The sequence below is a fragment of the Mustela erminea genome, chromosome 3, assembly GCF_009829155.1.
Source record: "Mustela erminea isolate mMusErm1 chromosome 3, mMusErm1.Pri, whole genome shotgun sequence".
NCBI lineage: Eukaryota > Metazoa > Chordata > Mammalia > Carnivora > Mustelidae > Mustela > Mustela erminea.
In genome coordinates this window covers 87,006,913-87,029,726 of record NC_045616.1, presented here as the reverse complement: position 1 = coordinate 87,029,726, position 22,814 = coordinate 87,006,913, and the positions used below count along the sequence as shown (strand labels likewise).

Genomic DNA, 22,814 nt, shown 5'->3' with positions numbered 1-22,814 from the left:
AAGCAGTGGGAAGCCACTGAAGGATTTTAAGCAAAGGGATGACATGACCAAATTGGCATTTTTAGGAGATCCCCTTGGTTTCTACATGATTTGGAGGGGGCACACGTTCACATGATGATAGAGAGACATGAATGCATTAGAGATACTTGAAAGTAAAATCAAGAGTACTTGGTGAATGGGGCGCCTGGGTGGCTCAGTGGGTTAAGCCGCTGCCTTCGGCTCAGGTCATGATCTCGGGGTCCTGGGATTGAGCCCCACATTGGGCTCTCTGCTCAGCGGGGAGCCTGCTTCCTCCTCTCTGCCTGCTTCTCTGCCTACTTGTGATCTCTCTGTCAAATAAATAAATAAAATCTTTAAAAAAAAAAAGAGTACTTGGTGATGGACTGAATATGGGGATTGAAAGAGAAAGGCAAACTCTGAGATGATTCGTGGGCTTCTGACAGGAACTGGATGCCTCTTGTGTTTGTGGAGGTTGGAACTATGATTGGGTTGGAAGGAAGAAAAAAATCATGTTGGGTTAGATGGAGGGGTCAAGATGACAATGAGACATTCAAGTGGAGATGTCGGGTAAGCACTTGTAGATGTACTGGGCTGGAGATAGAGTTGTGGAAAGGTGTTGCATATTCGTGGTAATCAGATATGTGGGGGTGAATGAGATCAAGTTGGGTAGGGAAAAGTAGAGGTGGCAGTGGAGGGCTGAGCTTGAAGGAAAACTAAGTTGGATTATAGGTAACAAAACCTGCAAAGGAGTCAGATACGGAAAACCAGGATAATGGGGTGTCCTGAAGGTAGAAGAATTTGTATTTAGAGAAAGGGAATGACCAGTAGCATCAGATGTTGCTGCTAGGTCAGGTCAGAATTCACAAATGTCCATTGTACGTAAGTCATGCTCTTGTCACTGAGGATGGTCTCCAGTTTCTATTCTGTGAAGGACATCAACAGAGGGAAAGACAAGACCGCTAGGACTAGAGAACAGGGCTCCTCAGGCCTGGAGGGAGGCAGACATTTGTGTACAGGGGAAGACATGAGCTCAGAGGTGCAGAGAACCAGCTAGAGCATGAAGGCTGGGAAGCCCTGCCATACTGGAGCCAGTAAAGCTGCATGCAGTCAGACAGCAGGTTCCAGAAAGGCCAGGCACCAAGTAAGGAAGTCAGGCTGCTGTCTCTCAACTTGGAGCCCGAACAGAGGAGACATTGCTCCTCAAGCAAACTGTGTCGTCTGGGCTGGTTTTTGGAGAGTCCAGCAGATAAGCAAGCATGTGATCATCCATGCTCCAGGAAGGCCTTTCTGAACAGGAGCAACAGTATAGACCCTTCAGGCTATATTTTCACTCTTGGTCATTTTCATATTTTTCTATTATCAATCTTTTCAAAGGAAACTTTAAATGTAACTCTAGGGGCACCTGGGTGGCTCAGTGGGTTGGGCCTCTGCCATCGGCTCAGGTCATGATCTCAGGGTCCTGGGATCGAGTCCAGCATTGGACTCTCTGCTCAGCAGGGAGCCTGCTTCCCCCACTCCCCCGCCCGCCTCCTGCTTGTGATCTCTTGTCAAATAAATAAATAAAATCTTTAAATGTAACTCCAGTATGGAAAAGAGAGTATGTGGAATTGCTTTTGACAGGCAGGAAGGGACCATCCCCTGCCTTTTTAAGGAAGCCCAGGGACCTGAGGAGAACATTAGAAAGCCTTCGGTCTTTCTGGATTTTCCAGTACATTTGGCAAAGGGAGATTTGGTGTGGATGGGTTTTGCCCTGCAATACCTGCAACATTGCCCTGCAAATAGAGTCATCTGTATGTCACTGCTGGAGTGTTCTGTGAAGCTCTGGTGGGTGCTTGATAATACCAAGTAGCACTCCATAGGAGTGCATTTATGTATGAAGGGAAGGGAAAAAGGGAAGTGGGGAAGGGAAGGGGGAAATTGTTTTATTAGTTATTCTTGCACATTTTTGCATTTCTATAAATTTTACAGCGAGTTTACAAAAAGTGATGGGATTTTTATTAGAATTGCATTAAATCTATAGATTGTGGGCACCTGGGTGGCTCAGTGGGTTAAAGCCGCTGCCTTCGGCTCAGGTCATGGTCTCAGGGTCCTGGGATCAAGTCCAGCATCGGGCTCTCTGCTCAGCAGGGAGCCTGCTTCTCCCTCTCTCTCTCTCTCTGCCTGTCTCTCCATCTACTTGTGATCTCTCTCTGTCAAATAAATAAATAAAATCTTTTAAAAAAAATTATAGATTGTTACAGGGTCTGATAAGTATTTAAGTGGGATTCCTTGCTTGTTCTTTTTTTTAATTATTTTTTTAGAGGTGTATTTATTTGAGAGAGTGAACAACTCCTGGGGGGCGGGTAGAGGGAGAGGGAAAGAATCTCAACCAAACTCAACGCAGAGCAAGAATCCCAACACAGGACTTGATCTCACAACCCCTAGATCACAACCTGAGCTGGAACCAGGAGTCAGATGCTCAACCAACTGTGCCACCCAGGCGCGCCTGCTTGCTCACTCTTACGTGCTGTTTAAGCTTTAATGACACAAGACAGCCTGCTCTTCACTTGCCGTGTTGTGATTATTTCAGTTAAAGCCCAGATTATGATTCATTATAGTGGTGTCTTTTGGAGTCTGGCAGGAAAGGATCTGATGTGATTATACATCAAAACAGGTAGAAATGGCTGGGAAAAGACAATCAGAATGTTGAGGGGCTCATCAAGCAGATCAGCCACCATCATTCCCAACTTTTGTCGCCGTATCTCCCTTCTGAGCAGGTCATAGACGAGATCATATGCCATTAGCCAGCCTGCTCAGAGTTGTACAACTGTTGTGTAGTGGGCATGGTCAGATTGTTTCTCTAGATTTTCCTTAACTTCTCCTTGGCATAGCAGCCTCACATTTCTTTCTCCAAAAACTGCTTCAGAAATACACTCATGATCTGTCATGATAAAACGAACTGCTTCCTCCCCTTTGCTGTAGTGTCATCGTGGGAGCTTCTCGTACTTGTTGACCCCTCTGCCCTTGGGCCCTTACATCTTCTCAGTTCACGCCCATGAACTGGTGGTCTATGGTCTGGATTGACAACCATGAATCTTTTGGTCTGAGACAGTGGTACCGACAGACTTCTACTGAAGTAGTGGGGTGCCAAGGAATCAGTTGTTGCTTGTATTCTCATCCTGTTTACTCCTTCCCGTTAGTGACGTTCAGTCCCCTCCCTGTGCTCTTGACGGTCTTCAGAATAAAAGAAAGATTGCTTTTTACTCCCCAAACTAAAGTAGAAACACAGGTTATTCTGTTATCTTTCCCCCTCACAGTACATGAGATTACTCACTAAAGTCTGGTGCAACAGAACTGGGACTGTCACCTTAGTAAACGTTTGAAATTCCTTTTCGGTGACTTCTTTTCTTCTCACCAGCATGAGAAGTTCTTGATTATCTCCTCAGAGAAAAAGATCTTAACTCTTCAGTTTTGTAAACTCAACTCGCTGAGCCCCCGCACCACTCGAGCTGTCAGTCCTCTCAGCAGCTTGGGGCATTCTGGGAATGTGCAGGTTCCTGCACTGCTCTGGCCCTGCGGTCCATGCTCCTGGACCAGCAAACAGGAATGCAGATGTTGCATCGCAACAGCTGGCACCTCTGTTCTCTATTTCTTTGACCATAAACTCAAGAATGTCTATCAAATATGAAAGATGAAATGTACCATAGGATCGCTTTATTTAGGAAGTCTCATGATGAAGCATACCTGTTAGTACTTTTTGTCCTGTCCTAATACTACTCATCTTTGTCCTTATCATACTTTCCCGTGTTATGTCATCTGGCTGTGGAAGAACAGAGCCAGCATCTCAGTTCTAGTGTGCCTGACTCCCATGTTGGTAGCAGGGATATGGGCCCTGGTTTTGCCCTGTTCTGTTGTTGGTAATGGTATGTGTGGGAGAAGCCTTTATTTTCTCTGTTACTTAAGTGGGGTGGGTCCCACTCTCCTGTTATGTAGCATGGTCTTTACTGGAAAGAACCAAGCATGTCTGGATCTCCAGCTACCTGTACCTCAACTGTCAGCTTCTAGCACTACAGAGTTCACGTGAGGAAAGTGGCATGAACTTCTCCCCTCTCTAGCACACACCCTGCCCTGTTCAGCCTCCTTGGCAACCTTGTTCGCTTCTGCATCTCCGTTTGGGAGGTGGAAGGAGGAAGATGGTCTTTTCACTTGAATATTCTATGACCATGGACAAAAAAATGCTGTCAGCTCCCCTACTTTTTTACTTTCCCTAGACTGAAAAACAGGACTGGAGGGAGCTGCCTCTGTAAAGTCACACTTGTCCCTAGAGAATTCAGTCCCTTTCCTGAGTTTCAGTGAACATGGCAACTGGACCTGCTGGAATTTTTAAGATTCAGTTGTGAGCTCATCACATTTGATTGGCTTCCCCCCACCCTTTAAGGTGTAAGGAGAAACACCTTACTCTTCAGTACTTAATCCTTGAAATGTGTACATTCCTTCCTCCCTGACCATCCTTTCATATTGTTTCATATCATGTTCTGTGGACCTGTGTGTCTGCATTCTTAATGACAGCCAGAGACTCATCCCTACACGTAGGAGGGTTTTCTTACTCTGATACCTAAGGAAATAAGATGTTTGTAAATAATTCCCCCTCTCTAGTTTCTAAGGGGTCTTACCAGCTAAAGCCCCGTGTATATGCTGCCTCCCTGGCCTCCTGCTTCTCTGGGTTGTCTCTCCTTTTCCTTGAGCAGCTTTTGCTTTGCATGGACTGCCAGTGTCCCTGCTTTTGTCATCCTGTGACAGTTTGGGGCCACACAAACACCAGTCTGAATGTAGATTGACTGAAGGAGCCCATCCATGTACACACTCCCAGAATAAGAAAACAGATTTCTGGCGGTTTCTTCTGTAAGAGGTCATCACATTGTGGCTTCTATGGAAGTCCTCTTCCCTGCTTCACTTTATGCAAGGGCCTGGGCCAAGCACATTATTTGCTTATGTTTTGTCAGTAAATCTAGGCTCTTAGATACTACCCCCCCCCACACACACACCTCCATATTGCAGTGAGAAGACTGGGACACAGGGAAGCTTTGACTTGTCCAGGGTCACAAAGCCAACCAGTGGCAGCATCAGGACTGGACCTTGGGATACTGCCCCTCTGGAGCCCATGTACTACTACTAGCCTTAGAGAACAAAGTCACCCTTCTTCCCCCCACCCCCAGGAGGTGCCTTGTTCTGGGCGAGCATACCCACCTGCCTGCCTGAGGACTGCCAAGTAAATACTGAGAAGGACCCTGAAATTCACTCTGCCTCCCAATTAGCTACTGAACCAGCTCACTCTGAAGTAGTAGACCCTAAACTGTCTTAGGGACACACACTGAAACAGGACAAGGACTAGATCCTGCCCTCCAACCCAGACCTTCAATTTCAAGGGAGAACGGGCCTTGAGAGAAGGGAGGCCTTTCACCCCTCTATACACAGCCACATTTCAAGTCACAAGCAGCCAGGCTACTGTCTGATTTGGTCAGCCTGATCCCCAAGGCAGTTTCATGTGCAATTCTGGCATCCAGGATGTTCTCAACTGTCCCAGTGCCTACAACCAACTCTGTCTCAGTTGCCCTGGCAGGTCTAGCCCAAGGATGGGGCCAAAGGAGGTGGTGGCAGTGCAGTCCTACTTGTCAGAATGGCAGAATGCACCAAAATATGCTTGTTTTTTGTTGTTTATGAAAAAAAAACTTATCATGTCTACTGTTTATAGGACTGGGGTGGGCAGGGCTAGCACACAAACTGGCTGATCCACAAGAGGTTTGGGGGCCAGGGAGACTGGGTCTTCTTACACCCTTGTCTTATCTCTCCAAAGGCTCCATCGGTTTTGTCTAGCAGCTGTCCCCTGACGTGGCAGCTGCATTCATGGAGATCTCAGAACACCCACCCACATGCAGGTCGGCACCTTCTCACCTTTTCCAGACCAAACCACATAAACACCTGGCACCTGATGCCTAAAGAACAGTGGTGGGCTTCTTACTCAATTGGGTGGCAGTCAGTAGCTCCATGAGTTGAGGGGTGAACTGGCTGGCCAGCTCCCAGACTCTTGCTACTGGAGTGGGTATCTTGGAACACTGAAGCAAGAGAGAGGGACAGGGGCTTGGGAAACATGGCCTCATCTGACTCAGTTTCTCACAGTGCAGCCAGAGGTAAAGCCGCAGAGCAGGAAGCATAAGGAACAGTGTGCAAAGTGGGCCAGGAGGCCTGGGGAAGGTGTTGAGCTCAGCCCAGCAAAGGCAGCTGCTGGTGGAAAGGCCAGGCCAGACTGTGCTAGCATTGTGCCAGTGCTGCCCGCTCCAAATCCCACCTGTGTGTGAAGGAATAGGAACATGGAAGGCTCCCCATCCTGTCCTTTTACCCTTCATGCCCCAGTAAAACTATGCCCCCTTGTTTGCCCCCACCATTTCTGGCCACCCGTCACCCATTTCTCACCCCCTCAGCATACGTACCTGGTACTCACAGGCTGCAAGAGCAGGTAGCACAGTGGTACTGCCTTTAGAATCTCTCTCCTCATCCTCGTAGCCCCTTATGCTGAGTATTAAATGATCCCACTGCACATGCACACCAACGAAAGCTGAAGGGAGTCCTCCACAAGTCGTGTGCTCTCCTCTCTAACACTTGCATGGAAGGAACAGGATCCAACCCTATGGCTGTCTTGAGATTTTGCTTATTGCCATTAAATGCTTAAAGATCTGCCGCTCCCTACCTCTTGTCTGAGCAGGAGGAGGGCTGTTCAGGCATCCTCTGATACCTCCTGGAAGACTGGCTTTCTTCTGTTGGTCTTAGATTCTCAAGACTGGGCAAGGGCAGCTGAGCACAGACTAGTCAGCTCCTGCCTCTGGCAAAGCCATCACCTCTTGCTTCTTGCTCTTAGTTCCTGGGGGCTCCTTTGGCCATGGTGGTCTTAGCCGTTGAGCAGTCCTGGGTGCCCGTCAGTGTTGTGGGCCGTGAGAGGCCAAGGGGCAGCCTTCTAGTTATTGGATCATAAAAGCCCCAGACATCAGAACTCTAGGAGGCCCCAGTCTTCTCCTTATTAGCTCTCTGTGGTTGGGACTGTGTACAGGTGGACACACAAATAGAAAGGGCTGAATAGTAAGGCTGTAGCACCACTTCATAGCACTTAATGAATCATTTAAAATGTCTGAGCTGTTCAAGCGAAGGTTTCAGGTTCCAGGGTAGGGCTGACTGAGGTATTGGAGCCTGCAGCTGAGAAGCCCTCTGCTCACATTTCTGCAGGTCATCTCTGCCCTGGCCCTTCTGCTGCCTGGCGCCCACATGCCCACTGCTGCCCAGAAGCAGGTTTCCAAGTAGCGCCTGTAAACGGCATTGTCAGGCTTGTACACACAGTAGCCCCAGAATGTGGGGCTGCTCGCTAGGGAGTCTGGCCGTCTGGGTTGTAGTGGGCTGATAACTATGGAGAAGACCCCAGGGCTTGGTAGGCAGGTAGTTGGGCACATAGGGGGCTGCATGCCTCTAGTTACCTAACATCTGTTGTCTCTCCTTCCAGCACAGAGGCAAGACAGGTTGGTGGGAACTTCTCCCAGGAGCTGCTTAGCTCCTTCCAGAGCTGCCCAGCACCCAAGACTAACCTAAGTCTTTCTGACCTAGTCTAGGTTTTTGGGTCACACCTGGGTGCACGTATACCCCTCCCTGCACATTCTCCCAGCTCCCTTCTCTCTCACACCACACATACACACACTCTTTTGCACTTGCATGAACATGGCAAAGCTCTGAGTACCGGCCCCTCACTGAGGGTCATTGTCAAAGGGCTATCTGGGAATAAGCAAGACCTGCTGGTGAGGGGACCCTTGGAGCTAAGCCACCACTCAGCTTTGGTTTTCTGGGAACAGAGTCCCTCCTTGCATGTGGTAGAGCAGAGGTTTGAGTTTGATAGTATTGGCACTGAGACACCAGACACGAACTGGGAGAGTAGGTCTTTTGGCTGAGGTGGCTCTAAGCCCATCCCTAAGGCCCTATCTGTGTCCGGCAGGAGCTGAGCCCAAGCTGGCCACAGCGGGGCATTTGATCTCTAAGGAGGAGCTCCATCAGAGGCGCACCTGAGGGTAGGAACCTGCCTCCCCTCCTCGGCAGACTGCTGACCTACCTGGAAGGGCAGTGCCTCTCCCACCCCCACTGTTCTTCTAGCCCCCTCCCCACCCACCCCCCTTTTAAAATTAACATGTAATGTATTATTTGCCCCAGGGGTACAGGTCTGTGATTCATCAGGCTTACACAATTCACAACACCTACCATAGCACATACCCCACCCCAATGTCCATAATCCAATCACCCCATCCCTACCCCCCAAACCCCCCCAGCAAACCTCAGTTTGTTTCATGAGATTGAGTCTCTTATGGTTTATCTCCTTCCTGATCCCATCTACCTACTGGTAGGCAGTTTCATTTTTTGCCTCCTTATCCCCAGGACCCCCTGCCCTGCCTCTCAAATACCTCATTTTAGAGGGATCATATGATAATTGTTTTTCTCTGATTGACTTATCTTGATTAGCATAATACCCTCTAGTTCCATCCATGTCATTGCAAATGGCAAGAGTTTACTACTTTTGATGGCTGCATAGTATTCCGTTGTGTATATATACCACATCATCTTTATCCATTCATCTGTAGATGGACATCTAGGTTCTTTCCATAGTTTGGTTATTGTGGACATTGCTATCAACATTGGGGTGCACGTGCCCCTTTGGCTCACTACATTTGTATCTTTAGGGTAAATACCCAGTAGTGTGATTGCTGGGTAGCTCTATTTTCAACTTTTTGAGGAACCTCCATATTCTTTTCCAGAGTGGCTGCACCAGCCTGCATTCCCACCAACAGTGTAGGAGGGTTCCCCTTTCTCTGCATCCTCGCCAACACATGTCATTTCTTGACTTGTTAATTTTAGCCATTCTGACTGGTGTGAGGTGGTATCTTACCGTGGTTTTGATTTGTATTTCCCTGATGCCGAGTAATGTGGAGCACTTTTTCATGTGTCTGTTCGCCATCTGGATGTCTTCTTTGCAGAAATGTCTTCATGTCTTTTGTCCATTTCTTGATTGGATTATTTGTTCTTTGGGTGTTGAGTTTGATGAGTTTTTATAGATTTTGGATACTAACCCTTTATCTGATATGTCATTTGCAAACATCTTCACCCATTCTGTCAGCTGTCTTTTGGTTTTGTTGACTGTTTCCTTTGCTGGAGAATTACAGACCAATATTCCCCACCCCTTTTTAAACTCTTTTATTTTGAAATAATTTTTAGATTCACAGAAGAGTTGCAGAGATACTAATTTCTCTATACTGTTCATCTTGCTTTCCCTAACGTTTAACATCTTGCATAACCATGGCGCTCGTCCCCCTTTATGCCCTTTTTGCTGGTGGAGGTCACTTGCCAGGAAGGCCTGGGTATGAATACGTGTGCTGGAGTCCTCTCTGCCACAGCGGGGATCCCACTGGGAAGGCAGTACTGCTGGGACTGCTTCCGGGCACATGAGTCCCCGGGCCTCAGGTAGACTGGGCTGCCTTCCAGCTGGCCAGTCAGCCAGGAGCATGTAGGAGGAGCTTGTGGACAGAATGACCTAGTGGGTGGGAGAGTAGGTGAGGAGCAGTGAGGACCCCGGTGATGGGTATGCTGGCGAAGAGGAGGCCGTGTTGCTCAGTGCAGCAGGTACCCTCTGGAGGTGCAGGACCCCAGATCCTACCGGTAGGCAGGCATCTAGGAACATAAAGTTGTATGCCATTCCACAACCCCATGGTGGGCCTGTGAGGCCTTCCTCAAGAGCCTTCTCCCGGGCCAGTCACCTCTGCTTGGGGTGACACAAAAGCAAGGAAAACATACATCACTCCTACCTCCAGACCTACCCTTCCCACACCCTCTCTTCCACCCCCTACTTTTTCAGTAGTCTGCGGGTAGAGGTTTCTGTTGTCACCTAATGGAAAGAAAAAGGCCCTAAAGGTTTGGAAGATTTGGTACTGCAGGAAATAAGTGAGAGGGTTTCTAAGGTATGCAGAGAACTGACACCCCCCTACCCCCAAAACGAGTTTGACACAGCCTTTTGATTTGAAGTCTCCCATCCTATAGCCAGATGGACTATTTCTAATCCCTCCCCTCCCCACCCCATAAGCGCTGAGAGCAATGAGCTCCAAGTCCCCATTGCCCCAGGTTTCAGAGCCTGTCATGTGAAATAAGTCTTAGCAAGGACAGCAAGGAGAAAGGTGTTAAAGGAAGTTCTCCCGATGAAGCTGCCCACGGTTCCATGGTAAAATGGGAGGGAGGCACAGGGAGGAGAAGCAGTGTGGTATGGGTATCCTGATGCCTATACCACACGGTTGTGAAGACTGAGTGGTATTATGTATAGGCTTTTGGCACAGGTTCTGGCACATTTGTGATCTCAACAAATGGTAGCTTAAGAGAGGCTGCGGGACCTTTCGCATAGCAACCAGGTGGGGTCTCAGACCTAGATGAAGCAGACAGTTTCTACAGAGCGGGCAGGGGCGAGGGCTCTTCTGTCCCAGGGCAGCAGCGCCGGCCTTCTGGCAAGTAGAATACGGTAAGGGGGAGTGCCTGGGCGGCTCAGTGGGTTAAGCCTATGCCTTCAGCTCAGGTCATGATCTCAGGGTCCTGGGATCGAGCCCCGCATCGGGCTCTCTGCTCAGTAGTGAGCCTGCTTCCCCTTCTCTCTGCCTGCCTCTCTGCCTGCTTGTGATCTCTCTCTCTGGAAAAAAAAAAAAAAAAAAAAAAAGAATACAGTAAGGAATGATTCTTGGGTGTGTGCATTCTGTAGTGTTCTTCCTCTCCCTGTCTGAAGCTGCCCGCTGGGGTAGGGCTTTTGGCAGAAAGCAGCTGAAAGCCCTTGGGTAGGGCTTTCCTGTTGAGGTGGCCCCAGGGCTTTGGACTGTGCATGCCTTTAATGGGTGCGGTGAGCCCTGACTGGTCAGAGAATGGTCCTAGAGCACTTCCAGTCCTGTGGTCTTCCCAATGCCTCTTTTATCCCAGTTGGCCCTGGGCAAGTCTGGCTTGCCAAAGGCCTGGGTTCAGACCCTAAGCCTGCCTCTGGCTGGTTATGTATACTTGAACAAAAGACTTAATCTCTTGAAGCTTTACATTTCTTACCTGTGAAATGAGTATGATGGTAGTATCTATGTTCAAGTGCTGCTGTTAGGACTAAATCAGGCAACCTTATCAGGCTTCAGAATAAATGTCTTCTCTTTCACTAGGATTCCCTGGGACTGGGTCTTGTCTCCCAGACCTTAGAACAATTTTGCTTGTGTTGCTGAGTGGCGCCAAATGAAAGCAGGCCGAGTTGAAAGCTGTGCCACAAGAAAAGGGAGGGGAGGTCTGTGGAGGGTGGCTGACACAGTGGGACAACTTGGAAAAGCTCACTACTAACCCAGAGTATTCTAGCTACTATACCAGGCTTCAGAGAGAGAAGTTGCCAAGAGAGGAGATATAAAAATAGATACACAAAAATAGAACTGAAAGAAGACTGCCATAGGACCAATTTAATTTGTAAGATTCATGTATTCATTAACTTTGAAAAACTTTAAAATCTTTACTGCTTATAAATGAGTTTAGCAGTGGTGGTGGCTTTCAGATTTTCTTAAAAGGGGCCACAGATCCTCTGAGACAGAGGTTGACCATCAGCCATTTTAAGTATGTGCTTACCGGAAGGAAGGCTGATGACGGCCACAAGTCAGCTGACTAGCAAAGGGAGGTTGGGGTCCTTCTTGGCCTGTGGATTTGTGTAGCACTCAAATTCCTTAATAGAGCACTTATCCCTGACAGGGCTTAGATTTCCACCTCCATTCTGAGAAGAAGTCAGGGCGCCAGGCTCTAGCCATCCCCCTCGCTTGACCAGTGACCTGCCGCGTGTGTGCGGAAATTAAGAGGTTGGGGACACTGTGATAGTGTGCATTGCTCAAGTTTGACAAACCAGAATTCTTGGTTATTCTCTCAGGGCCTGTAGTTCCTTTTTAGGCGGCTTTGGAGGGTAAGCTGGCCTAACTGTATCTGAGGAAATACCAGTAAGGTACAGGGCATAGTGCTGCCTGGTTTCTAAAGCAAGCAGGGCTCACCAACTCTGGCAGGCAAGAAGTGTCCATCACTATCTCTTTGGCTGCCTTAGTGTAAGGCCATTTTGTTGGTTCCCTAGTTACCTGTCCCTCTGGGGGTAAAAGTCCTTAGGAGGAGAGAAAGTAGCTGAGGAGCTAAGCCACCTTCTTCCAACACAGTGAAAGGCAGCACCCAGTCTGCCCAGTAGCTCTCACTGCTACAGCCCACCCGTGGTCTGGGAAGCACTGGCTCTGTAGGGCCTGGGCTTTGTGCCAGTTCATTCTCATCCTCCCTCTCCTTCTCTCTCCAGTGTATGTGGTGGAAGACCAAAGACGGGATGACCTGGGCCCATCCACCTGCCTCACAGCCTGCTGGACTGCACTCTGTTGCTGCTGTCTCTGGGACATGCTCACCTGACCAGCCCGGCCTTCCTGTCCTGCCAGTTCTGCCACCACCTTCAACAGGTGTGCCTGCCCCATCTCTTCTGATTGCTGAAATAAATGAAAATGACTAGCTCTGCACAGACACTTCTACCTTCAACACAGTGGGATTCTAGATTAGCAGGGGTTGCACTGCTGTTTAATTCAGTGACTTTATCTTTTTAATGTTTAAAATCCATTTCTTATTGGCCTTTCACAAATGTGCTAAATGACTTATTTTTTTTGGCCAAAGGCTTAGTTATAAAATATATATTTATAATTTTAAAATTATACATTCAAGGTAGTGACATGATGTAATACCACTGAATGATTTCTCTGCTAACACCCTGTATGTTTCAATAAATTTGTCTAAACCTCAACTGCCTGAATAATTCCAGAGAGAACAGAAGCCCTGGAGCCACTGTCCACTATGACGAGGAGGGGGTCTATTTATGCTTTTATTCCACTGCAGGTGGGTGCTATGAGGAAGGCAGGTTCCACAGGGCCCTCACCAGACTAGCATTTTCTCTCTCATCCCACTCAGAGACAGGCTCACCAAGCTACGCTGAGCTAGGCCTTCTTTTCTGCTGCCCTCCCCGCCCCCAGCCTTCATCTACACACACAGGAGAGAGAAAGGCTGTCACAGTACAAGCCAGACAGCCCATCTCAGCTCTGGCCGCAGGGGGGCGCTGAGCCACCGTAACAGAGTCTGATTTCTCCCAGCCGGAGAGGCTGGCGGACAGCTCTCTGCCTGATCACTTTCACTCTGAAGTGCTGATGTGCTCAGCAGTTCCCTACCAGTTTTCTTTAAAACAAAACCTTATTTTATCCATCACCTGATTCTGTGGAGTAAATGGTCCCACAAGAGCTGATCTCAAGCTACCAACATAATGTCCTAAACGCAGAGTTGGAGGAAAAAAGCGCAGGAGTGCACCATTATCTAGTATTTCCATCCAGATACAATAGACTGTCAACATCAAAAACACAGATAATGGCCAGATTTAGTAATTAGGAAGGGAGAAGTTCTGCTTATTTATTATTTTAAATATAATTTAATTGTATATTTACCTAACTTAATTTTTAATGACAGTTGTGTTTCACACCTGGCTTAAAACAAAATTCTAACACCTGTTTTAATAATTGGCTCTCACCAGCCAGTACAAGCCAGCTCCTGCACACCACTGCCCCTAAGCCTCTAGGAGCCTTAGGATTGCAGTGTCCACCTCTCTGACACTGGCCAAAGGGTTAGACAGCCACAGAGGTGCTGCTGGTTTATTACTGCATTTTCTTCAGGAACATTTGTGAGGAAGTAAGAGGGAATCTTTAGGCACACTGCCACCAAAGTTACTTAAATTCAGCTATGCCCTGGTCTCCTTCCTTCCTAATCTGCGTGGAGGCTCAGAAGGTGAGGGATTTATTTACTCAAAAGAAAAGAAAGGGAAAAAAGAACAGGAAAGGCTCCAAAAAAGAAGGAACAGAGCCAAAGCTCTGGAAGAAAACAGGACAGGAAAGAGCTGAGGTTGAAAGCTTCTGCTTCTCGGGTCCTTGGTTTTCATCCTTCAGCTTGAGAAAGGCAGACTTACTAGAGTGGCTGGGGGAACAGATGCCTTTTATTGGTCTAAGCAGTGTAACGAGTAATAGGCTTGGACAGAGCTCCCCTGTCTGTCCTGGTTCCCATTTTCCCTCTCCTGGGAGTTGGTGATTCACCCCTAGGGGGAGAACAGTGTTCTGGGTAGGGGTGGCAGACAGAGCCAGGATAAAAAATACAGAGCTGGGATCTGAAAGGGGATCAGGGTGAAGTAGAAAATACAGGGTTACCAGATCATCCAAATAAAAAGTCCGTCAGGGTAGAAGAGAGGCTGTTTCCCCACATGGGCCCCTCTGCCCTTGCCAGGAATGGGAGGGGGCAGGAAGCTTCTGCTAGAGATTTCCTACTGTGCCCTTCGTGCCATTAGCATCTCCCGGATGTTGTCTTCAGCTTCCTTCACACTCCGCTCTAGGTAGGATTTCTTCTGCTGCAGTATGAGAAAGAAATCAAGAGTTAGGAGGTATGGGCTGGTTTGGCAAATGTAGCATTTACAGTCAATGGTAATGGCTTCTCCTTAGTGTCCACCTCTCTGACACTGGCCAAAGGGTTAGACAGCCATGGAGGTGCTGCTGGTTTAGTGACTTCCAATAGCGTATTGTCTCTTGGGGGCCAGGTACACACACACCTGCCCAGAGTGCTCTTCTCATCCCACCCACAGGCCTAAGTGGGGAGGAAGAGGTTATTTGGTGCAGGAAGCAGAAGTTCTCTATGGAAGGCAGCTGTGCTCTTCCCCCAGGAGGAAGTGGACTCAAAACAGGCGTCTCAGTACATGAAGTTATACCAGACAGACAAAGGCCAGGAAATTCCAGGACAAAGCTCTGGCCCCCTAACAGACAGTCTCTCAAGGTTTTCCATGGCCTGGGCCAGGCGCCTGTAGCCGCCACTGCTGCGGAATGGACAGGGTACCAGAGGGTTCCGCTCTGTCCAGTGAGAGGACAGGCTGCATGAGTGCTAAGAAGTTGTAACATGTCTCACCGAGGCAGATGAGTCAGGCTGAAATCTGCTTTTCTAATGAAACCGCTGCCTGCCAGGAATCCAGGACAGTGACACACTGAGTAAAACAGACCTTTTGGAAGTTTACCTCCTACCCCATCTGGGTCCTAAATTAAAAATCTCAACTTAGACAAAGAACTTTAACTACTTTCAGGAGCCACATCTGGGCCAGGATTACAAAAGATTAGTCAAAGGAAATGATGTCTGTATTTGCCCTGTGGTCACCCCAAAAATATGGTGGCTTCACCACTGGTCCCTGCCCTGAGAACAGAGTTGTGGCTGCATTCCCACTTAAGAGACATGAAATGAGGCTCCCTTTTTGAGGAATATTCAATAGTCCCCTTTCTAAGGGTCCATGTGGCTGGGCCACACTAGCGCTGGGCAACCCAGCAGGAAGCAGTGCCCTTCTCACTCACCCCACCCTAGCAGCTGTGGATTCACTGTGATCACGAAAGTGCCCAGATAACCTGGGAGAACCAGGGCAATACTGGGCCAGAGAACAGGTGAGTAGTCTGGCCTGACAGGCTCTCCTTGGGAACTGATCCCCAATCAAACCACTGAGGCAGGAATACTGAAATGAAGGCCTCAAGGTCTCTGGTATTCTACAGATCCCTGTGGCTACCTTCTCAGAACCACTCTCTGCCCAGATTTTTTTTTTTTCCTTCAAGATTTTATTTGACACAGAAAGAGAGAGTGAGAGAGAGAATATGAGCTGAGGGGAGATGGAAATGCAGACTCCCTGCTGAGCAGGGAGCCCGAGATTATGACCTGGGCTGAAGGCAGACTCTTTAACCCTCTGAGCCACCCAGGTGCTCCCAGATATTTATTAAATGATACATTTAGAGACGTTTTCCTGTTGGCACCAATGCTGTGCCATCTTTATCAGTTCTTGTGTGAACTTCTGATTCCTGTTGTCTCCTAACTTCAAATTTCCTGATACCTCTTTACTCATCTCCCATCTGTCCAACTTGCACACAATTCCAGTCCAACCTGTAAACAACAGGAGCCCCATAAAAACTCACAGTGGCTGCAAATGTATACTGTTGCTAAGGAATTTATTACATTGCTACACCTGATACAGGCCTATCATTGTGCTATCAGAATGGTAATTTAAACTTCCTTTGATAAACAACCCCTAGACTTTACATGTGGTTACTTAAAGAGGGAAATACTAGTAACTCCTGACACACCACTGAAGAATGTCCATATACTGGGTGTTGCACAGGAGGGGAGCAGCAGCTAAACAAGTGGCATGTACTGTCTGAGCACCTTCCCAGCCCCCTGGGAATGGGAGGAAAAGGCCAGTGGGGCAAGCAGGGCTGGGCTCCCACAGGGTCAGTGGGTGCTCAGGACCAGGTCCTTTGCATTCCATCTCTGCCAACTTACTGCCCCAGATGTCAAAACTGCAAACTTGGAGCATCAGCTGGAGCTTTTCTACCTACTGCACATGCCTCTGGACAGTCAAATTCGGGTTATAATTCTTACTTTAAAATTCATCATTCTGTGTCTCTTCTATCTTCCAGTTTCAGTTTTATGGGTTTGTTTGTTTTTTTCCACGATTTTTATCACTGCATAACCTAGAGTCTTCAAGTTTGAAAAAAATAATGCAAAATAAACCTATCTTTAAATCTTTAATTACCTAATGTAAATTTATTGCACATTCAAATTTTCATTTCATCGTAACAGCTGGGTCATCCCTAGCACAGAGGGACCTGTTTTCTAACTTTTTCAGTTGTTCCTGCCTTCATCCTCAAACATACCTAAGTCAAAAAGATCTTCATAATCAAACCTGAATCAATATTCGTGATGTGCGTTGAACTGTCTCACAAAAAGATATTGTCCTAACCCCCTCCTACCTGTGAATGTGGCCTTATTTGGAAATAGGGTCTTTGCAGAGGTAACCAAGTTAAAATGAGGTCATGCTGAGTTAGGAAGGGCCTTAAATCTAATGATTAGTGTCCTCATAAGGCCACATGAAGACAAAAGGGACACAGAGACAGAATGCCAACCCTTGATGGGAGGAAGAAAGGGAACGATGCATCTACAGGCAAATGAACGCCAAGAATGGTCAGCAACCATCAGAAGCCAGGAAGAGGAAACTGAAGGATTTTTTGCCCCAGAGGCTTCAGAGGTAGCGTGGCCCCATAACACCTTGATTTTGGACTTCTAGCTTCCACAACTTGTGAGAGGATAATTTTCTGTTGTTTAAAACCAACCGGTTTGTAGTAATTTGTTTGCAAGCCTAGGAAACCATGAAATGAGGGATGTCCCGTCCCAGAGACAGAATCTACCCCAAATTTCTTCTGTAGCCACAGCTTCTGACCACATTGAATCATAGAGGTCTGGCTAAGGATCCCTATTAAGTTAGTACACTGAGACCTGTACTTCTCCCACGAAAATTGTGCTAGAAGTGATCCAAATACAAAGAAGATTGTCAAAATGTAGAAAATTAAGGAACTGATGATTAAATCAAAATTTTTTCTTCTATTTCCACACTTTCTTCCTAAAACTACCAGTCAAATCAGAAATTCTGCAGACCCGTCTTCCCCATTTCTGTAAATGACAACTCCATTCTTATAAATGCTCAAAACCTTTGGTGTCATCTTTGAATCTTTCTTCTTTCACATCTGACATCCAATCAACCAACAAATCCTATGAGCACTACTTCAAAGGGTATCCAGAATCTGACCTTAGTGTATAGCCTCCTAAGTGGTCTCCTATCTTCTTCCCTTTGATGTCCATTAGTTTCTTCTCCAGGCAGTGCTCAGAGTTCTCTGTGAACACTTAAAACCCTCCAGTGGCTTCCAGTTTCAAAATGAAAGGCAAAAAGTCTTTTTGCAAAGCCATGTTTAGTCTCGTTCTCAGTGGACTCTGACCTCAACTCCCTCTCAACCACTCAGCTCTGGCCACACTGGCCTGCACCTCCAACTCTGCGCTGCTCCTCCCCCACCCCCTACCCCCAACCCAGCGGCCAAGCTCCTGCTTGGGTTCTGCCCTTTGGCTCTGTTAGGAACTCTCTCCCTCACATATCCACAGTACTAGCTCCCTTACTTCCTTCAGACCTTTCTCAAATGCCACCTCACTGGGAAAGGCCTTTAATAGTCAGCAGCTCTGTGCTCCCTCTTCTCCCCACAATGTGCCTGCACCGCATCTGCCAGCACTCAGAGCAGCAACATCGGGCCTTCTTCCCTTACAAGAAAGAAAAGTCCTCAAGGGCAAGACTTTGTTCTGTTTGCTGATACCCCAGCGTCTAGAAAAATAGCTGGTACAGGAGAGGAACTCAATACCAGTTCAATAAAGTGCCTTTGTGATGGGAAATGACTTACTGCTATACTTGTATCCACACTGCTTTTTAGTTCCCCTCACAACATGAGTGAATGAGGAACACCAACAGAGCACCCAAAGACAGAAAATGACCATCTCCTTCAAGATGATTTGCAGTTTGGGGCAATGCCTCCTAACCTCTGCTCCAGGTAGACATGGGTCTAAAACTGAACCCTTACTGATGTGATGTCCCTCGGAAAACCAGAGGCTTGCTTCCACAAACAGAACAGGTCCTAAGGGTCAAGCCCTTTATTAGATCAACTTGTAAAACTGTAAAACAAACTATCCCAATTTCCCACGTCCTGGAGTGGGAAATCCTTGAGAAAATGCTCAGAGATTGGCCAGGACTGCTGTGAGCTACAAGGGGATTATGACTGCTGTGTAAACTCCAGGAGGATTGTCAAACCGACACCTTCCAGCAGGAGTCCCACGAACACATTTGCTGGCCTCACTGCAGCATTTTTCTGTCTTGCTGAATAATGTCCCTCAGAAGCTTTCCCCTAGGAAATTCTCCAGTGAAATCAAACCACAGAGCTCTGGGTGCAGCGACATTCCTGCGGGCCTTGTTCTGGAGTGAAATGCTGAGATTTCCTGTGAGGCTCAGCACGGCCAGGGAAAGGGCATTGCTGCAGTTATTGCTCATCAGCCTGATGTTCTCTCTGGGAGTCAGGCTGAGGGGCCAGTGTTCCCTTTATGACCTCCCATGAAGGAAAGAGGCTCAAGTCTCTAGAACTTTTCTGACATGACATAATCTCTCAAACAGACCGCTGAGGTAATTTGTCTTGTGTTGCTATCTGTATAGACTTTTTTCCTTGGGGCCTTTCTTTCCCTCTCTCTTTCTCTCTCTTTCTCTCTCTCTCTCTCTCTCTCTCTCGCATATTTTTCCTGTTTGCCGTTTCTTAGAGTATAGAAAGTAGTTTTCCTCTCTCATCCTCTATTTCCCCATTAGTAAAATGAGGATTTGGACAATACCAGTATCCTCACTCCCCATTATTATTCTTTAGCCACAGAGCTTTTTCTTGTCTGTGAACTCTTATTCACAAATAGAAAGAAATGAACTCTTGTCTCAAATACAAAACAAGTAAGACAGGTAAAATAGAGCTGAGGGAAGGGATGGGAAGACACAGTGGATAAAAAGAATTTCTGGCTTGTCCCATGCCTCCAATCCAGGCTACCGGGGTAGCAGAAATGGGCATCTTGATTCCTTTCTGCCCTTGAATGTTCTGTGAGATCTGTGCTCAGAGACCCTCTGCTGAGTCCCATGTTTCAGATCCCAACTTTGACCTATGCTGGCCACACACTTCTCCCTTATGTTGAATCCATGGCTGCTAACTTCTGCAGACCACTGCCAACTTCAAGCTCTACTATTAATCAGAATATGTGAAGCAAAGGCCACCTTCTCACTGTTGCTGCCTTGGCTCCCAAATTAAAAACCCAGAGCTGCAGTGATTCTCATGCTCTCTCACTTTGTAGAACTCAAAAATGGCCAGAGGATGCCAGATGCCCACACTAAGGAAGTTTAGCAAGAGGCCAAGAATTCACCGAAGGCTGAGAAGGCATGTCTTAGCAGATGGGGATAAAATGTGAAGGCACAAAGAAAAAGGAGGAAGAGAAAGTAAGAAAGGCATCGAGGGGTCACAATCAGAGAACTGAGGAAGGGAAATGAGACCAAGATGGCCGCACTGTAGCAAGCAGAAGCAGTGCAGAGCTCTGAAAGTGCAAGTAGAAGGGTGAGGCACTCACCAGGGGCAGGAAAGACAGACCGTGCCTGACTGGGAACCGAAAGCTAAGAGACTGATCCACAGACACACGGCTACTTGGGAACTCATCAGGGGGCATCCACTTCACCATTAAGGATACAACTAGGTGGGAGGGCACCTGGGTGGCTCAGATGGTTAAGCATCTGCCTTTAGCTCAGGTCGTGGTCCCAGGGTTCTGGGATCAAGCCCAAAGTGAGGCTCCCAGCTCAGCAGGGAGCCTTCTCCCTCTCCCTTGACGGCTCCCCCTGCTTATGCTCTCTCACTCTCTGTCAAATAAATAAAAATCTTTAAAAAAAAAAAAAAAAAGATACAACTAGGCAATAAAGGAACTTGTGAACTATAACACAAGGTTGGGAGATAAGCTCAAAGAATGAGAAAGCAGTTTTAGGCATGGAACAGGAGAATCTAAGAGAGATCTAAGGAGTTACTGTCTCTGCAACTTTAAGAAACTGCTTTCAAAAATTCCTCTGCTAAAAGATGTGGTTTTGGTTTCGCTGGACACTGACCTTATTTTTCTCCTAGGTATTCTCTTACCTGCAAACAGACTCTTGACACTACTACCAAGTGGGATCAGACTCCCAAATCCCACCTGTGACTGCATCCTCAGTCTGCCCAAGAAAAACCTCTACACGATTTGACATCTTGTGGCAGAAATACACTGGGGGAGGGGGTGGGGAGAGAAGGAATCCTACTTCCTCCGCTTAGTCCCCCTAGGGTTTGGGTGATCAATACCAGTGTCACCCTCCCTAAAGCATGAGCTCCATTTAAAACCCAGATAAAGCCCAGCCCATCAGACAATCCAGGAAAGGAAGTAGAAAACTCCAGGTAAGCGCAGAGCCAGCAGAAGGGACAGGTGTTCCAAGGCACATGGCGTTGAGTAGGCTACATCCAAAGCATCATTACATTTTGGGCCACCAGGCTTAAAAAGGTTGAGACCAGCCAGTAAATCGTTTCAAGTGATAAGCAGCTGAAGTGGGTAGAAATATGTGGCTCAGAAAATATTACGAGAAGGAACTTGACCACTGCCTTAAATATCTAAAGCAATGGCTCTTAAAACGAGGCTCCTGGAATTTTTTTCAGTATCAGCAACTCCTGCGAACTTGTGAGAAAAGCATAATCTCAGGCCTCAACTCAGACCCACTGAATCAGAAATTCTAGGGATGGGGCCTAGCAATCTGTGTTTTCACAGCCCTCCAAGTGATTCTGAGGCACACTTTTTAAGAACCACTATTCAAAATGAGAATTGGCAAACTGGATTTTTTTCTATAAAGAGCCAGTCAATATCTTAGGCTTTGTGGGGATGTCTCTGTCACAACTACTCAACCTTGCCATCATAGCATAAAAGCTGCTGCAGACAATGTGTAAACTAATGGGTGTGCTGTAAATGAATGGGGATAACTATGTCAACACGAAAAAAGCAGCAAGGTGGGTCTGGCCAGCAGGATACATAGTCTGTCAACCTCTGTTCTTAAAAAAAGAAGTCTTAAAAGCACCAATTCCAGCAGGCAGAGATTTCAGAGATTTTTTAACTTGCAATGAAAGCTGCTTAATAAAAGCCCAAATTTCCACCCATCCTTCTTCCATTTGTTCATTCAGCCCAGTGCCAAACCATTTTCTCTCTTTCCCTCCAAAACTCTGGTCCTTCAAGTTTGTGGCATCATGCCTTAGCAGCTCTCCCCCTCCTGCTGCCACAATCTACAATATCCCGAGTCCTGTCCCTCATTCACTGATGGCTCACTGTCTTCTCTCCACCACAGCTGTACCGCTCAAGGTGACTCCAACAAGAATGTAGATGATCCTTTCAATATCACGATATTCCCTCCCCTCACCATTTTTATTTCACCCCACCTCAGCCACCCACCCATACCTCAGTCACACCCAAGGCACCATGTCAACACCACCAAATGCGCCACCTCTGAAATCTCAGGTTCACCACCACTGCGTATTTTTCAGGTTGCTTTACCTGATAACTCTCAACTCTAGCACTTCTTCAACCTCATCTCGATGAAAAAGTTTCATTTTTTTTTTAAAGATTTTGTTATTTATTTATTTATTTATTTGAGATAAAATGAGAGCTAGAGAGAGAAAGAGAGCACAGACAGGGCGGGGGAGGAGAGAAAGAGAGAGAGACAAGCAGACCTCCACTGAGAAGGGAGGCCAACACGGGACTTGATCCCAGGACACCAGGACCATGACCTGGGCCGAAGGCAGACGCTTAACTGACTGAGCCACCAGGTGCCCCTTAATGACACGTTGTTCATTATACATTATGCTTGCTTCCATGGCCTTTCCCCTCCTACCCATCCTACCTGGCTGGGCTCCCAAAGTCCATCCTTTATGTATTAATCCCTTACAAATATCCTTTTCTTCTTTGCCCTATTCTCCCTCTGTTGCACTTGCCTGGCAAAAATGCCAACCCAAGTTAAACCCAACCACCTGCCTACTCCATGCTTTGTACCTAAATGTTGTTAGAGAAGAACACTTAAATGTATGGAATGGTTTCACTTTAAATTCAGGACCATAAATCTCAAACAGGCACTCAACATTGCCCTAGTATTCTATTAAACTTCTTTAATAAGTTCATTTGTGTGTTCTCCAAAATAACTATTTCATATTTTATCTGGTCTCAAATCTCCTATACTCTCTCCTCAGGTCACTGAGAAA

The 22,814-nt window shown here is 47.2% G+C and overlaps 1 protein-coding gene and 1 long non-coding RNA gene across 2 annotated transcripts in view; one reads left to right on the top strand and one right to left on the bottom strand.

Annotated features, from left to right (window-relative positions):
- The window catches only part of LOC116586481, a 42,997-nt gene extending 30,520 nt beyond the window's left edge, over positions 1-12,477 (top strand). The window contains exons 2-3 of the long non-coding RNA XR_004284041.1: positions 8,009-8,081; positions 12,377-12,477. This is a non-coding gene — a long non-coding RNA (uncharacterized LOC116586481). The remainder of the gene's footprint in view (positions 1-8,008; positions 8,082-12,376) is intronic.
- A 1,598-nt stretch (positions 12,478-14,075) lies between these two features.
- The window catches only part of PFDN1 (prefoldin subunit 1), a 66,869-nt gene continuing 58,130 nt past the window's right edge, over positions 14,076-22,814 (bottom strand). The window contains exon 4 of the mRNA XM_032336519.1: positions 14,076-14,500. Within this exon, the coding sequence (XP_032192410.1) occupies positions 14,417-14,500 (84 nt within the window). The 3' untranslated portion in view covers positions 14,076-14,416. The remainder of the gene's footprint in view (positions 14,501-22,814) is intronic.